The sequence below is a fragment of the Pogoniulus pusillus genome, chromosome 18 (genome assembly GCF_015220805.1).
Source record: "Pogoniulus pusillus isolate bPogPus1 chromosome 18, bPogPus1.pri, whole genome shotgun sequence".
NCBI classification, from domain to species: domain Eukaryota; kingdom Metazoa; phylum Chordata; class Aves; order Piciformes; family Lybiidae; genus Pogoniulus; species Pogoniulus pusillus.
Window position 1 is genome coordinate 16,181,359 of NC_087281.1, and position 18,390 is coordinate 16,199,748.

Genomic DNA, 18,390 nt, shown 5'->3' on the forward strand with positions numbered 1-18,390 from the left:
AATTACCTTTGATGGTTTTAGAATTTCTTTCCTCCAGCTAAGTTACATCACACAGAAGTCAAATTATTGTGGAAACACTCCCTTTTTATGATTGAGGAATAGCAAAAGCCGTAATCTGCTTGCTGCACCCCTCATATTGTTGCATGCTGTTGCACAAGGAGGTGACCCCACACATGGCCCCCTGCACCCTGGGTAGCTGACAGGGTTCCCTGGGCTCTGCAGGCAATCAGCTGAGTGAGCTTCAGTAAAAAGCAGGGCTTGCTCAGCACACCTCTTAAGCAACCACAGAACATAGGCTGAAGTCATCCAGGCAGGTTCATAAACTCAAAGCAGGACAGAAAAACTGCTCTGCAGAACAAATAGTCTGAGAAGTTGGAAGAGATGAGTAAGATAAACCAGAACTGTGACATCAGGCCTAGAAGAAGCAAAACACGACTAGAGAATAAAGAGGAGGACAAGTACAGAAGGGACTGTGAGCTATAGGGAAGCCACAGCTTTAGGTGAAGTCAAGACAGTAGGAAAGCCTAGAAAAGCCACAGTGTGGATTGCTAGGAAGGACAGAGGGGAAAATAAGGGAGAAGTAGTATGAAGAGGAAGGCAAATAAGGAAGTTGCTCAGGAAAGGAGTGGCTAAACTGAAAGGATGAATGGAGAAGGGAAGGCACAGAACTAGAAATGTAAAGTAGAATGAAAAAAAATAACAGAAGTGAAAGAATAAGAGTCTAATGCATTGGATAAGACAGATAGGAGGAAGAAGGCAGGCAAAATGAACAATGAATGGAATCTACAAGGAAATGACACACAAATAAGACAGATGTGCTTAATTTTAACAAGGTAAGAGTATGAATTTCTTATTTGCTTTTTAAGTACCTGACAAACTTTGAAACCATGAGACTTTTTTCACCTAGCAAAAGGTTCTTGCAAGAATGAGTGGGGGAACAGACTTCCTGGAGCCTGTCTATGGACAGGGATACCACTGTAAAACAGGAGTGCCAAGCTCCATGCAAAATAGGCCTCTCAGACCCTTTTAGAATAGTTTACTATAGTATTTAAAGTGAATGAAATGTTCTGGAGATGGAGAAGAAACTTTGGCCCAAATGTTCTGAAACAACTGCACCGACCACTTGGCAAGTGTCCTGAGACAGCACCTGCTTTCACTGCACTACATCTTACACACTCATGAAACAGTCCTGCTAGCTTTGCCTGAGAGCTGCTAAAGACACTACCAACATGAATTCCTAACAGAACGGGGTCACAGAGTTAGGCAAGAGTTTTAAACCAGATTTTTCTGTATAAGAGCTATAAACTGGACTGCATACAGGTTTTGAAAACAGCTACTTTTTTGTTGCTGTTTTAAATAAAAGCCCTTTAAATAGGAATTTGCATGAGAAGAGACCATTTTTCATTAAAATACCAGGTTCTCACTGAAAGCAACCACCAAAATTTCCTTCTTAAAGCTCACATAATTCAAGTAACTAAAAAAAAACCCCCAAACTCCCACCTATTGAGAACAAATAGGATTATTTTAATTAGAAAATAAAAGAAGTTATAAACCAACCCACAACTGTGCAGGAAGTTTAAGTGTGTGTGTGTGTGTGTGCACAGGCATGTAAGCTAAAAGTTGAAGCACCACAACCACTACTGGTGCAGATTCCAGGTTTTTGCATACTTACAAACATACACAGACAACTCTTGAACATGAACCTGGTAAGACAGGCACTGACAAGTGTAACACTGTAGCTATGCATATCTTGGTATTTTTGGTATTCCAAAAATGCATGCCCACCACACACACATTCTGTTCCATGCTGTACACCTATTGGGTCCAAAGGAAAATCCTTCAGGAAAAAAATAATATTCAAAGAACTGAATCACTTTGTCCCACCAAGCCCAGCCCTCCCCTGGCCCTATTAGCACAAGCAGCTCTCTGGGAACTTTCCCTACTGCAGATCCCAGGATAAGCTGCTATAAATAATGTAACTAGTCACAACCTCCTTATTCCAGAAGTAGACCACGCATCATACCTCCAACGTGCCCGTTTTCCTTTGTTGCTTCCAGTTTAACAGTGGATTGATTAGATGCCTTCATCTTCGATGTATTAATAGATTCCAGGAGGGAGACAAACTCTAGGAAATTAGATTCATTTGGCATCTGTCCTTCCTTAGCTTCTAGATCAGATTTAGAAGTTGGCAAGGTCTTTTCTCTGTCAGATACATCCATCAAGTTCTTACTTAGGAGCACGTCTGTCCCACTGTCTACGCTCAGCACCCGCATGTGCCTCTTTTCATGAGCAGTTCTACAGGACTGTGGGTCTAAGTTTTGCAGGTCTTCCTTAGATGCCAAATCCACAGTCTGAACATTTTCAGAAGCATTTTCTTGATTTGGATCTGAACAAGTGTTAGTTTCCAAAGGAGTATGTGCTGGGTTGCTGTGCTCCTTTACTGCATCACCCGATTCATAGCCAGAGCACTGGTTGGATGACAGCTCTGCCTTTAAGTTTTCTGGAGTTCTTTCACTTTCACTAACTTCCAGGCAAGTCTTACCTTTACTATCATCAGACAGGTCAACAGTGATAACAGGGATTCTGAGCTGTTCATTAGTTTGCTGACTTGGCCAACCTGCTGTAACTATACCAGACTCAAGGCCTGGTCTCTCAGTTCCCAGTGCTTTCAGGTGGACAGAGCCTGCTAGGTCACTGAAGGTGGTGTTTGGCGTAGTACTCATTGTGATGACAATTTTAATGGGCTCACACAGTTGATCTACAGGAAGAGAGTTGTCCACAACTGCAACAGTAGTCTCACTGTCTGAGCAGTCGAGGTCTTCATGGGTACTGCCATCACTGCAAGAACTTTCCAAGTTCTCAGGATCTTTGGCTGCAATGGAATTGCACTGTGGGCAGCTGCTGGTAAAGCCTGTCTCTGGTGATCCATCTGGCAATTTGTAGCTATTAGGATTATTCAAATTGTCTGAAATAACTGAATTTTCACTGTCCCATGGCTCTGAAGAAACTCCAGTTCTTAAAATATCACCTTGTGATGAAGAAATATTGGAGATGTTTTTAGCTACATCTCTGTTCACAAGAATATCTTGGGATCTACACTGTCCACACAGCTGTCCACACAGATGTCCATTCTCTCCTTTTTCAATTATTTCATTCCCAGAAAGTGTTTCTATAGCAGCTGGTTTTGTCACTATTGCTGATGTGGTGGCACTTGAAGCAGAGGCTGTAGAAAAAGGTAATATATCTGCTTGGACACAGGGTGAGGTAGGTGAAACCAGTGGTGCAGTCTGGTCTTCTAATACCGTAACACCTAACCAAACAAAGCACATATAGAACATGTTTCACAAACATGAACACTATGCATTAACTTCTGCTAGCACAATACAATTCAGAGTAAAGCAAAGGAAGCACAGATGATGTAGCTGATTAAAACCACTCCTAAGCAAGGATCTTTGTTAGCTACATGTCAAATACTACAAATGCAAGCTGGAATCCTTTCAGGTCAGGACAGGTGTAACAGCATGTCTATTTATTTAAATAATCAACATACTTTAAGAAACATCTACAGCTACAGTGGTTTACAGAATCATCCCCACTTAAGGAGAGATGAAAGAAACAATAAGCCAGTGTGGCAGAAGTTTGTTACATCATTTTGTACGTTTTCTTAAGTGGTCTCATTTATATGGTGATTAACCTTAATGAAGAGGAAACAAACTAAAATATATTGGAGCATCTCAAGCATTGAAAGCGTAGGCAAAGAGCAAGATATGCTGGAATATACGCTACAAAGCTGAAGGTCAACAATCTCAACACAAGTCTACAGTCAGAAAATGTTAAAGGGTTTTAAGAGGTAATCTAAACAAAGGCAGTTTCCCAAGATTGTGGGAGAAAGTTCTTTCATCTCCTTCTATCAAAATTAGGAGAGTTACTTGCAGCTCTTCAAAAGCTACATCCTAAACACCTCGAGTGACTGTTGAGAAAGCTTAATCTGTTAAAATTCCCCTCAGATTTTATTCTCTTCATTTTTCCATCCAGCTCCTAACATGAGGCACAACAAAACCTGCCATGGGGTCCTCTTTGCCTTATGCTTTTGGAGCAATCAATGATTAAGCAAATGTTTAAAGGGATATAAAGCATTTAGGATACCTCTGAGATCTTCAATGGTTTCCCGTGTTGGCAACTCCTAAAAATAAAGAAACATACAGAATTAGCATGAGCATTTGTTAAATTCTGCTGGAAAAAAAACACCTATCAATGTCACAGCTAGCTAATCAAAGGTTAATTAGAACACTGTTGTTTAATAGCACTGAAATTTGGACATGTACCTTGAACAAAATGCAAGGGGTGGGTGAGGGAGATGGTTATAGAACAGTCATGCTCCAAATTGCTTCACTGCAATTGTGTGTGATGTTTGGGGGGAAAAAATGAAATATAAGATTTTTTTTCAATTCTTTTTTTTTTGCATTGCCTGATCCAGGTATATAGGAACACAGTGTGCCCATAGAATAGAATCACAGAATCAGAGCTGGAAGGGACCACAAGGATCATCTAGTTCCAACCCTTCTGTCATGGGCAGGGACACCCTACCCTAGAGCAGGCTGGCCAGAGCTTCATCCAGCCTGGCCTTAAACACCTCCAGAGATGAGGCCTCAACCACCACCCTGGGCAACCCATTCCAGGCTCTCACCACTCTCATGGTGAAGAACTTCCTCCTCACGCCCAGTCTGAATCTCCCCACATTTCAGCTACATGGTTTCAAAGAGCTAAAACAAAAAGTCTGGCCTTAATACCTGTTAACAATTTCTGAGTAGAAAAATAGAATCAATTATCATAGATTCATTCTCACTGCAGGGAAGTTTTGGAGATTGTTTATTTGAAATCCCCTCCATCACACACATACAGAGCAGTTACAGTTAGAACACGGTGCCCAGAGCCATCTCCGGCAGAGCTTTGAATACCTCCCAAGCTGGAGATTTTCACAACCTCTGAGTAACCTCTTTTGGTATTTGACCATGCTCTTGGCAGAGGGAAAAAATAAAACAAAACCCCCTAAAAATACCCACACAAACAAAAAAATACCCAAAGCAAAACCAACAAACAAACCATACACCAAAAATTACTATATCTAACACCTAATTGTAGCTTGCCATGGATGAAATTTGCAGCCATTGTCTCTTATTCTATCACTGGACACCTCTGAGAAGAGAATACCCAATCTTCTCTTTATCTTACCACTAGGAAGCTGGTGATAGAAGTAAGCTCTTCTAGTCCTGTAAAAGGTTTTAGCCTTACAAGAGCTAAAACATCCCATCTGCCCATCCTCATACTTCATTTGCCTTACTCTTCAACCACCTCTGTGGCCTCTGCTGGATTCCCACGTCTGTGGGAACTCACTAGAGAGCTGAAAACTAAACATGGTACTCTAGAGGAATAGTTTTGGACTCTAAATTCAACAGCCCAAGTACATAACTAGAAAAAAAAAAATAAAGTGGCTCCATTCTAGCTGATTGGCACCAAAACTAGAACAAAATAATTACTACCTCTAAAATTTCGTAGTGGTATCCCAGCAGCAAGAACAGAAAACTGAAATTTGACAAGACTAAATCTACATGTTTGGGAGTGGGAAACACGGATGAGATCCCAAGAAGAAATGGGTTTGCAGAATGGACAAATACCAGAATACTGGGGATTAGGACAGAAACAGGGTGAAAAAGTATTTTACTTCATAAAAGAAGACTACTGAAGTCTGTGAATCACACAGATGTTACAAAGAGGTAAAAACACTTGAGGAAATAAGGAAATAGTTCTGATTCAGACTGAGATTTGAATAGTTTGCAGTAAATAGGGACATGGGGTGGGGGTGGAGGAATATGAAGACAAAATGAAGTATCACACAGCTATTTATTCAGAGATCACTAACCATCCTCTGCACTGACTGAGGCAGGACTCCTGTAGGAAAAATAGCATGGGTTCACATAATTAAAGATTTTTATCACAGCATATACAGGGAGTATCTTAAGATTACACAGACAGTATTATCTGTTCCTTAATTTGAGTACTTAACTCTTCAACCTTGTGAGTGTCTCCTATTTCTTCTTTAATAACATAATCTCCATATGTCTTTATCACTTTATACATTTGATTTAGAAAGCACAACCAATGGCATGGAATGCACATATGTCTTATTAACCTCACCTAGACAGCTCCTAGATGTAAATAATAGGGTTCAGGCTTTAAATATGAGGTGTGCTCGGTTCATTTTGTAAGAATAAGTCTGGTTACGCAAAACTGACTAAATTACTAATGCTCCAGAAGCAGATCTCTTCTGAGACAACGACAGGCTGCTCTAATTGCATGAGGCTCTCTATTCTCTCAAAGCAGCCATGAAAATCCGTTGCTCTTGGCAAGATTTACAAAGGCCATTTGGTATCTATAAGGTAGACACGGTCCTCTTAAGAAGTGCAGAATTATGTATAGCAATTTCAGCTTTCAAAACTCAAACATTTAGGACAAGGCTCACTAACAGCAGTGTTGGTACACCTAGCAGATCCACAGAATGACACATCCCCCTCATGAGGGCAGACCTATGCCTCAAGTGATCACTACCTGGCAATACAAAACTCTGTGTGTTAAGCTGCAGATGGCAGAAAGTGAAGACAATATTAGAGAAAAATCACATACTAACCATTTCTCCAGGTGAGTTCTGCAAGTGCAGAGTCTGTACCCTTGAACTGTCATGAATTGTTTGGGTAGAGTCATTTTGGTGGGTCTCACCAAGACCATTATTCCCAGCGTTATTGCTGAAAAGCAAGCAACATTTAAATTAAAGCAATGCTTCTTACCACAGGTGATCAGAGTGAGTTTTGGGAGAAAGCTGAGGAATAGCAGCAGAGCAGGAAGAAGCATCACAGCACAGTGAAGTGACAGCATATTTTTCCCCTCCAGTGATAAAAGCACATGGCTGAAAAATACTGTATCCCCATTTTCACACCTCCTCCCTCCCAAGACAACTTGCTAAGAAAAAACTTTCTAAAGTCCTCAGCATAAAATTATTCTGGTGTCTTAGGAAGTAAAACATTGCCATGAGAAATGCAACAATAACTCCTTATGTCTATATAATGCTATTTAGACTCCCTGACACACACATAACTGACTGGTACACAAAAGGCTGTTTGGGGCTTCTCATTAGATGTAAGTCAAACACTACTCCTTTCACAGTTTTTGCTTTTTATGTCCTTTGACTGTACCCTTGTGTACATACTACTTGTCAAACTGCTCCTTCATTTACAAATCTCCCACAAAACAACTATTTGAGATGCAATGTGTAACGTATTATAAAATATGTAACACATATCATCAGTAGCCTTCTCCCAGGCAACCAGCAACAGAACAAGGGGACATGGTCTCAAGTTGTGCTGGGGGAAGTAGAGGCTGGATGCTAGGAGAAAGTTCTTGCCAGAGAGAGTGATTGGCATTGGAATGGGCTGCCCAGGGAGGTGGTGGAGTCACCATCCCTGAAGGTGTTCAAAATAAGACTGGATGAGTTATTTAGTGCCATGGTGTAGTTGACTGGATAGGGCTGGGTGCTAGGTTGGACTGGATGATCTTGGAGGTCTCTTCCAACCTGGTTGATTCTATGATCACCCTGGATACTCCAAGTTTTAGCCAAGGCAAACACATATGCCTTACAAATTTCACATGTTCTACAGCAACTTGTTGATCATTTCCTTTGCAGATGCATTCAATTATCCACTAACTCTTATAATGTATATTTTATACCAGCCTTTCCACGGATATAAGCAAGTATTTTTGGACAAGATTTACTAATGAGAACCAACACATTCTCAAGTGTAACACAACAAAGTTCAGCTAAACGAAAATTTAAAAGGCAAAAAAGAAACCAAACACAAAACCCACTATAGTGCAATGTCAAAAAGTATGGGTTGGGGCTTTTTTGCTTATTGGCAAGGTTGCCTTTTTTTCCTAAACCTCCTTATTTCTAAAACACTGCATCTATATAGAAGTTGAGTGTCTTGCTCATCTTTGTGCAGGTTGGGTTTTGTTTTGTTATAGTTAGCTGGCTTCAAAACCTTGTTCAAGCAACCTGCCAACTATCAAGATCTGTTTAAAAACTTCTGTCATCCATCTAGTCAAAATACTAAGTTCTTTATTTTCTGATCAAGCACTAAACAACAGAATTCTGTGCCTAGCAGAGAATTTTCCTCCTAGGAGAAATAGTTACATGATTTAACAGACAAGTTTTCAATGATTTTACCTCTACTTCTGAGTCAGAACAAAAGCAGGATAATTAAAGTTTGCATTCATTTCATTAATCAGTGGAGAACATCAAGGTTCTGCCTAAATTTCAGTTGGGCTAGAACAACTGATAAGCCTCTTACATAACTGTATCAGACATCTGTAAATAGGAAAGAGATCTGTGAGCTGGTGAGAGCTAAAGAGAAAAAGAGCCTGGAAGTCTCTCATATGGTTAGTGACACACTTAGGATGCATTTCTCAAGAAGACTCAGGAAGAGACTCAATGCACACAGACCTTGACGCTCCCAGCAGTGTCACTGCCAGGAGTGCAGCACAAATGTGCATGTGTTAAGACACAGAACTGCAGTAGCATAGAGATACAAATAATTCTGGTGCTACTTAGCTTGCACAGAGCTATCAATAGCAACTGCAAATGCACAAACAAAAAATACCCAGAGTAAGTTCTTTTATGTAGCGGTCTCCATCTAAAGAAGCCTAACAAACCTATTCAGTTTAAGCTATGTTTGGATATTTCCATTCTGTCATCACTATTGTATGTACCTTGTTTCAGCATTTTTTCACATCTGTCGTAACACCTGAGAACACTGGCAACTGCTTGACAGCTTCATTTGTTTGTATGACTCAAGCTTGAAAAAAACAGGAAGAGAGAGCTCCCATTTATTCCAAAAAGTGTGCAGTGGAATACAGGACCTATACACCAATCTGGGAACAGTCAGTACAAGTCTTAGCCCAGTACTATCTTTACCTTTAATACCACTTCAACCTGGAAGAAGCCAGCAAAGACACAGCACATGGCTTTTCAGTGGAGAGGCTGTAAATACCCACCAAATGCCCCTGAGAAATACAGTTCCAGCTTTCTTCACGAACAGGACCCCAGAAGCATCATAGGCAATCACGATAAAGCATAAGACAGAAAAGCAACTCATTCACCTATGTTTCATCTGAGACAGAAGCACTACAAGCACACAGAGGCAACATGAGCTCAGGTTTTCACAGCTGTGATATAAAAGTAATTCCTTAGCCAAGAGGTGCAAGCCACATCCTCTCCTCTTCACAGCACATAATCACAGAAACAAGAAGAAAGAGCAAGTATTTAAGGCTTCTCCAGAAAACTTCTCCCCGGTTTTCTCCAAGGTCTTTTGGCATCTCCTAGGCAATTTTCTTCCTACTATCTTCACTGTGCCCAGCTGCTTCCCCATTCTCTGAACTGGATGCAGCTCTGCCTGCTAAAGTTTCTTCCTAATGTCTTCACTGTGCCCAGCTGCTTCCCCATTCTCTGAACTAGATGCAGCTCTGCCTGCTAAAGTTTCTTCCTAATGTCTTCACTGTGCCCAGCTGCTTCCCCATTCTCTGAACTGGATGCAGCTCTGCCTGCTAAAGTTTCTTCCTAATGTCTTCACTGTGCCCAGCTGCTTCCCCATTCTCTAAATTGGATGCAGCTCTGCCTGCTTCACCAGAAGCATTCTGCAGCCGCTGAAAATAAAAGCACTAAGCAGGTGTTTCAAAGTGCCGTCCCTCAGAACCGTAGGAAGTTCTCCTATGGTCAAGAGGCACCTCTACTACGTGGGACCATGGTGCAAGCTCATGTTGTTTTACAGAACGTACCAACAATGTGCAATGAAAACCTTACCTATGAATTGAGGGCTCGACTGTGTTTCCTTCTGGAACCTCTGTATCTTTACACTGCTCTCCATTTTTTCTTGAGAGCTTTTGTTGAATTACTTCACCTTTGTCAAACATCAGGTGCAGGCGGTAGCTGATCACCTTTATTACTGTGAAGAACACTGTCACCAAGCTGCAGTACACAAAAACTGTAACTGCATTTGCTGGAAAAGCCTACAGGGAAAATAAAGACATAATGATTGCAGTTTATTTTGAGAAGATGCCACCAGAATTTCTAAAGTAATTTTTATTGTCTACTATTTGTACCTCTACAGACTTTCAGAACTGCAACAGGGAGTGTATCTTCACACAGTACACTTGTGTTCAACCCAACAAAAGAAGTCTAAGCATTTGCTCAGATTGCAAACAATTTTACAAGAGTTACCCTCCTTTTGATGAGCTGTGGGCATCATTTATTTAGTAACAAAAATCAGTAACATCAACATAGTTAAACCTCTTAAAATACTACATAAAGCAGCTGCAGCCTTCCCTTAACTATGAAATTCTTAAAACACACACAGAAAATGAAGCAGTATTTATCTCCAAGCACCTTTTGAGAAACTGTCATCTTACCCTGCTTCTCAGTTACGATTTAGAAGTAAAATGCTGTAGTTTGATCTCCTTTTCCAAACACTACACAACACGTTCCTGAGTACCTTTACTGTTGAAGTGTTTTAAATAATTCATTTGGACTTGTCAAACAAATGAACAAAATGCAGTTAAAGAGGCAGACTCTGAGTTATTTTTGTAAAGTTGATAATTATTGGTTTTCAGCTCTGTTTTCTATTTGCTTAGGTGAGCAACATATTTCTCAGTCATTAAAATTAATTACAGTCAAATATAGCCTGTAAAGTTCTTTTGGCCACAACAACCCCAAGCAGCACTGCAGGCTGGGGACAGAGTGGCTGGAGAGCAGCCAGGGAGAAAGGACCTGGGGGTACTGGTAGATAGTAGCTGAAGATGAGCCAGCAGTGTGCCCAGGTGGCCAAGAGAGCCAACGGCATCCTGGCCTGCATCAGGAAGAGTGTGACCAGTACGACAGGAGAGGTTATTCTACCCCTGTACTCAGCACTGGTCAGGCCACACCTTGAGTCCTGTGTCCAATTCCAGGCTCCTCAATTCAAGAGAGATGCTGAGATACTGGAACGTGTCCAGAGAAGGTCAATGAAGCTGGTGAGAGGCCTGGAACACAGCCCTGTGAGAAGAGGCTGAGGGAGCTGGGGGTGATTAGCCTGCAGAAGAGGAGGCTCAGGGCTGACCTCATTGCTGTCTACAACTACCTGAAGGGAGGCTGTAGCCACATCGGAGTCGACCTCTTCTCCCAGGCAACCAGCAACAGAACAAGGGGACACAGTCTCAAGTTGTGCTGGGGGATGTCTAGGCTGGATGTTAGGAGGAAGTTCTTGCCAGAGAGAGTGATTGGTATTGGAATGGGCTGCCCAGGGAGGTGATAGAGTCACCATTCCTGGAGATGTTAAAAAAATGCCTGTCTGAGGCACTTAGTGCCATGGTCTAGTTGATTGGACAGGGCTGGGTGCTAGGTTGGACTGAATGATCTTGGAGGTCTCTTCCAACCTGGTTGATTCTATGATAAATGACCATTTTTATAAGTAAATTCATACAGCAAAATGGCAAATCATAGCAATGGACACTTGCAGTTACAAACAGACAAACCCTCAAGGCCTTTATCATTATAGTCATGGAACTGGAATGCCCTTATGACATTGTCATTACTTAGTTACAATCTCATAATGACTTTAATCTCTAATAAGGTTTTAGTTTTGGGTTTTTTTTAACAGAGATTTACTAAATCTCTGCATAATTTTGAAGGGTTGAAGGGGAGAAGGTGGGAAGAGAGAGAGTTTTTCAATGCTCAGGAATTGCTAAAAGCCTACTGAAGTTGACCTTTTAAATGGCCTTCAGTTTGGGTTTAAATCTATCATTTTAAGTATCAGCACTGCAGATCAAGGAGCATTGGGATGCAGAAGATTAGAATTACTTCCAGATTTGTAAATAAAGCACACTGACCACACAGGTGCAGGGAAGGGAACAAGATACACTTAGTTCATCTCTAAAAAAATGTCACCACGTTTTTCTTGCTATTGAAATGAGTATGTTGAATCATTTCTGTGTTATTACAAGCAAGTGGTTTGCTATTCTGCTGCAGCTTTTGGCTTAGTGGGACTTCACATCTTCAAGATGCACATACAGAAATTTGCAGGCAAACCCTTTTTTATGACTATTCTGATTCATATACAATGTGAATCAGGTGGAGGTTGCTCTCTTCTCTCAGGTGGCCAGCGCCAGAACGAGAGGACACAGCCTCAAGCTACATCAGGGGAAATTTAGGCTCGAGGTGAGGAGAAAGTTCTTCACTGAGAGAGTCATTGGACACTGGAATGGGCTGCCCGGGGAGGTGGTGGAGTCGCCATCCCTGGGGCTGTTCAAGGCAGGATTGGACGTGGCACTTGGTGCCATGGTCTAGCCTTGAGCTCTGTGGTAAAGGGTTGGACTTGATGATCTATGAGGTCTCTTCCAACCTTGATGATGCTGTGATAATATTCTACTGCAAAAAAAGTGGAGAAGCTGTTTAGCATGCAGGTACTACTCATGATCCCTAATAAGAAAGACACTACTTTCTACAAGTTGAGGCTTATTCTCTTAAGAGAGTACTTTGTGGTACTATGTATATGCCAAAACTAACCATACCCTTCAGTTATTTAGCAAACTCAGGCCAGAAAGAGGATCATTTTACAAGGCCATGCTCTCAGGGTATAAGATTTGGTGGGAGAAGCTGAAGAATTTATGTTTTTTGACTAATGCACTCACAAAACACAAGTTAAAAATTACTTGGTTTCATAAAGAATGACAGCCAAATATCTGTAATGATTTGTTCAAAAGAAAGATTTGTTCTCTTTCCAAGAAATCTCTTTCAGCTATATGGTAAAATGCACAGGCTAACTGCTTGTTAAGTAACAGCTCAGAGTGAGCCACTAGAAGAGAAATGCTCCATAGGCAATATTCATAAAGCTTTATAAATATTATATTGAGTAATGTCAAGAGGACACAACAAAAATAGACATCCAGTAAGGTGGATGGGCAGGGAGCACGCTACAAGAGAGGATCAAAGGAAGCCCCCACACTTCTAAGTGGAAAAAAGAGCCAGTTTTAGCAAATGCTGAGTGCTGCATGTCCTCATCTCTACCTTGTGACCACAACTACCAGAGCTGTGCCATCAGCCCAGCTGTAGTCTTCCTGTCCTTCTGCCTAAGATATATAGCATTCCTTCACATATATACCATGCATGCTCACAAGCCCAAGTCTGCCCATGTATAATAAGGCCAGTGCATCTTTAATATTCTGAATCTTGAAACAAGCTAAGTAGCACAAGTCTGCAGCTTGCTCCCTGCCCACATGTGGAATAAGGAGAAAGATGAAGCTGAGAATGGAAAGTCCTCTATCTTCTTAATCAGGCCTCTTGCATAAGTGTCATATGACTGAAGTTCATGTTCCCAGGTACAGATAGGTGAAAGCTATCAAACCTGCTTGAGCTATGGAGAAATTCAGTCATTGACTACCGAGGAATTGTATGACAGAGTAACTTTTGATCCATTGTAGTTATAATTAGCCTGGTTTCCTATGGAAACGAGGTTTTAAAATCAGAGGAACTCTGGCCTTTTGAATACCACCCCAGTGACATGAAAAGCTTCACCTGGCCCAACATCTTATTAGAAGCTAGAAAAAAAAATCCACAAATATAAATTCATAACAAAATGGGCTTCATAACACCCCACAGGTTTCTGTGGAAGCTGCAGTTTCAGCTTCCTTTGCCCTCACCCAATTAAAAACTCTACTATGATGTATTTTTTGTTTTCCAGTAGCTTCCTTTGCTCTACTTCATACCCAAACAGCATGGCATCACAGGCAGAAATGCAGCCTGGCTCCAAATGTTTTGCAAACACAACAGAGTTGACCTGCCCATGAAGGGAGGACCTTCACTTGGATAGTCTGTCTCTCCCAGAGGAACTGCCAAACTCTTGTACATGTCTCCTAACATTATTTGAGTAGCACAAAGGCAGAGGTGAGTGAGACATATACTTTCTAATACAAAGGTGTGTAACCTTTGAACAAAACACCACACCTTGCATATTGGACTGAATGATTAAACTCCATTCTACCCATATGTATCCATGCCACCTCCAAAGTGAGACTGTGCTGCACCTGGGCCTCACTGTCTCGGGGTGCTACAGAACACAAATGTGGGAAGTGCCAAATAAATATGAGGTCAACTACTACCATTTGGCTTGTGGAGAGTGGGAGGCAGAGCACTGAAGACAAATATAAATATTTTTTGTTAATTTAATTGAATTACTAACCAAGAGATGCCCATCACCCAGTATAAAACATGTGAGAGAACAGGCAGGAAAAAAAAATTCTAGGGGTACACACTCAGTTGGAAGAGTGCATCCTACTACACAATAAAGTACAGCATAGACTACATCTCTTTCGTGGAGGTATACATATCCTTACATTTACAGAGAAATAAATTGGGGTAAAGTGTGGCAAAATGGAACTGGAAGCAGCCAACACACTGCAGGTTTTATTACAGTCTACCTCTGAGCAATTTATGGGCCCACACCCTTATACTGCCATGTTGTACTTCTCCTATCACAGCATGATTTGAAGATTTAATGCGTCAGAAGTAATAGCCCTATCAGTTCAAGGGCTTCCTGTCCAGCAGACAGAAGAAACTCCCACTAAGTCATTCTGGGGACTCAACAAAACATAAATGTGCTGCCTCTTGTGACTTCTAAAATAAGCTATGATACAAGGATTCCCAAAGTTGCATCTCTCGGTCACTGATACTTCACCAGGACTGAGTTCAGCCCAGTGCTTTGTATAGTAATTACCACTATTTTCATGCATAAAACATTTGGGAACCCTGGACTCTTTAATGGAATAAGGTAATTTTACTTCTTCATCTATCATGAGAGTGGACACAGAGAAGTTAGAAGAGATCTCATTAAAATTTTGAAAGTTGACTTTAACAGCAATGAAGCTCCAAGTAGTATCTAAATTACATTTTAAATCACATATGTACTTATCCAAAGGATGGATGAGAAAGAAAAGGAAGTGACAGAAACACAGATCTGCACTTTCAGGGGTGCAGAAGTTAATAATGGGACGATTAGTTATCAGAGTAAACTATGCTGACAAAGCCAGTGAATCAAATCCTCTATCTGCACAGGTATGAAAAATCTAAGAACAGCTGGATGAGTTTTGCCAATTCCTGCAGATCAAACTGTTTCAGTCAGACTTTCTGACTTGGACAAAAGCACGACTAAGATTATCCCAAGCAAAAGGAAAATTTTGAAAAGCAGTACTCTGATTTGTTTTGACTTTGCCATTTCAAGAAACATCAGTGACTGCTTTAGCTGAATCCAAACCTATTGGTGTCAAGCAGGCAACATAATCATCACCCCAAACGTTACTGAATATCATATTACAAATCAAATTCCCCAAAGAAAACTTTCAGTTAAAAAAAGCACATGCAGGTTTCTCAAGGGAAAGCATATGTCTTGCAAAGTCCAGTCACTTAAAAGCAAGCAAACAAATACTTAAGGACATCATTACACTCCTAGGCAGTCAGCATAATAGATTCATTATTCTTATCAAGGATAAAGAATTCCCATAGCAATATATTAGCTCAAGAACACAGGTTCTGCATTTAACCAGATGATTCATCAGAATGTCAGTCCATACAAACAGCAAGTTCATCTAGATAGGCAAAGACAAAGCCCAAGAGTTCAGTAGGTAAGTTAGGTTTCTCTCCCCTTCCTTTTGAATAATTACTTTCCAAGCTACAATTGCTGTATCCAGTGTTTGTTTCTGCAATGCTGCATGCCTTTGTCCATGCTATCAATTCAGAAGTTTCCCCACAAGAAAATACATATTCTTTCAGATACATACCACAACTTGTATCAACTGGAAGAAGATAAACCTTTTTTTTTCCCTTTCTAATCACACCTACCACTTAGAAATAAATGCCACAACCTAAGAATCTCGATGGTTTGAATGAAAAATAGACTCTGTGAGTCAAAATACTGCTATATGTTACATCTAGGAGCCACGCTTACAAGCATTAACTGCAACTCATACCGCAAAATACAGTATATCAACTGACTGTTAAAAACACAATATTTGGGTTTCACTGGGTTTGCAGAAGGATTTGTGAATGCCCTTTGAAAATATGACCATAGAGTGCAAAGAGACCCATTTAGAAATTCTATTCAACAGCACACAACCAAAAAGTCTACAGAACTTAGTTAAGAATTTAGTTGAGTCGCTGTGAGAACCTGACAGGTGAAAACTATTGGAAGCGATACTAAGCGAGGTTCACTTAAGTGCACACCGTTGAATAGAAGCAACCATCCAGCAAGCTATACTTCTCAGCTTTCCTCACACAGTTGGAAAACACAGTAAAATAGAGGAAAAGTTTCACACTTTGGAAAAAAATTATTGTTAAAGCCTGGCAAACAGACTCTAGCTATAAAAACTATTTGTTTGCAACGTTTAAATTTCAGTCACGAAAAGCCGTGTGACTCCCCAGTGCCATTCAGAAAAGCATATTAATTACATGCTATTTGGATTTTTCCGTTTATTTGCCCTTCTCAGCAGGCAAAGCTGATTTAGACATGAAAAAAAAAAAAAACCCAAACAAGAAGTCTTTCTAAAGGAGTTTCTTTGAGCAAACGCCCCAGCATTTGTAGATGCCTACGGTGCACCCCTTCCCAAGCGGTAAAATGCCCGGCCTCAGACTAGCGCCTGGCGTCCTTAGCCCGGTAACCCTTAGACACAAGATCTTCACGTAAAACCCAACGAGCCTATTTCCAAACGCGCACACACACACATACATACACGACCGCCTCGGGGTCACTACATATTCCCCTGCGGTCATGGCCTTGCCGCAGGTGCCTCCAGGTTGGGGTCCGCGGCGCACACCTCACCCCACCCCACCGCCGCCCCATACGCGCCCCGGACTAGGTCTCACCAGGTGCAGGGCCATGGGCAGCGTCAGCAGGAAGAGCCACAGATAGAGGTGGCAGCTGTTGGTGAAGGCGCCCTGCTCCGGGTCGTGGTACCAGCCCCCGGTCAGCGCCGCCCACACGCCCAGCCCCACCAGCCGCGCGGCCGGTGACACCATGGTGGCTCCCCTCCGCCGCCACCGTCGCCCCTCAGCCGCCTGCCGCCGCCGCCGCCATGCCGGGCGCCTGCGGATTCTCCCATGGTGCCCCGCGACGCCGAGCATCCCGCCTGTCTGCCCCACCCCGAGCGCCGCCGCCGCTGCCGCCTCCGGGAGGTTGCTTCCACGGGCCACCCCCACTCGTCCCCGAGTCCAGTGCCCCGCTCGCCTTCGCCGTGGTGCAGGGGGCGCTGGACCCCTGCCGGACGGAGGGCCGAGCCCAGCTGCTAGTAAAGAGCAACAACGCACAGAGGCCGCAGGGCGGAGATGGGCCGGGCCGAGCCGCGGCGGGGGAGGGGAGCAAGTGTGGCGCAGGGCGTCCGTCACCGCGGCGTCCCGCCCTGCGCGGATGCGGGAATGGTTCGCAGGTGCGAAAACTGCGCGGCAAAGGGGTAGCACCGGCGTCAGCCAGCTGGACTGCTCTTCACCGTCACGCTCCCCGCCGCCTTGCTTTCGTTGCCGGTTATTAATTTTACTTTGGGACTCGTGCCCTGGTACTTTCGAACCTTGAGATCGGTCTCATATGAGTGTTGACCTTTTCGTGTTGTTCTGAGCTGTAATTTGAGCAGGCAGATAGAGCTGATCCGTTAAACCAACTCGGTTTCTTTCAAGAATGCCTTTAGGGTAAAACAGACTGCCTTGTGCTAGAGAACTTCATGATGACCGACTTTAACTTAACCGAGTGAAGGGGTATGTGAGAACAGGGAAACGTAGGAGTGTGAAGCACAGCAGAGGACATGGATGACTATGGGGCTGAAATGGAGGATGGAGCTAAGCGGAAACCTCGGGCAGAGGGGCTAAAAGTAGTGAAGGATGGGGCATAAGGATACTGGTGAAAGATCTAGTGCTTAAGTGATATGTCAAGTAGCAGAAAGAACTGGAGTTCAGTTCGGAGAAAAGGAAACTGAGGCGAGACCTTACTGCTTTCTTGCTTTCTACAAGTACCTGAAAGGAGGTTGTAGTGAGGTGACGGTCTGTCTCTTCTCCCCTGTAACTAGTGATAGGACAAGAGAAAAAGGCTTCGGGTTGCACCAGAGGAGGTTTAGATTGGACATTAAGGAAAAAAAAAAAAAAACAAAAACAAAAAACCACCACTAAAAGCATTGTCAAGCATTGGAACAGGATTCCCAGAGAAGTCGCTGAGGCACCATTCCTGGAGATATTTAGATGGTGTGTAGATGGGGTGCTTAGGAACACAGTTGAGTGGT

At 42.4% G+C, this 18,390-nt stretch overlaps 1 protein-coding gene across 1 annotated transcript in view; it reads right to left on the minus strand.

Annotated features, from left to right (window-relative positions):
* Positions 1–17,439, minus strand: part of PCNX2 (pecanex 2) — a 162,995-nt gene extending 145,556 nt beyond the window's left edge. The window contains exons 1-5 of the mRNA XM_064158542.1: positions 16,991–17,439; positions 9,908–10,113; positions 6,686–6,800; positions 4,147–4,183; positions 2,024–3,310 (exon numbers count right to left, since the gene is read on the minus strand). Coding sequence (XP_064014612.1) covers positions 2,024–3,310; positions 4,147–4,183; positions 6,686–6,800; positions 9,908–10,113; positions 16,991–17,248 — 1,903 coding nt within the window. The 5' untranslated portion in view covers positions 17,249–17,439. The remainder of the gene's footprint in view (positions 1–2,023; positions 3,311–4,146; positions 4,184–6,685; positions 6,801–9,907; positions 10,114–16,990) is intronic.
* Positions 17,440–18,390: the final 951 nt, after the last annotated feature.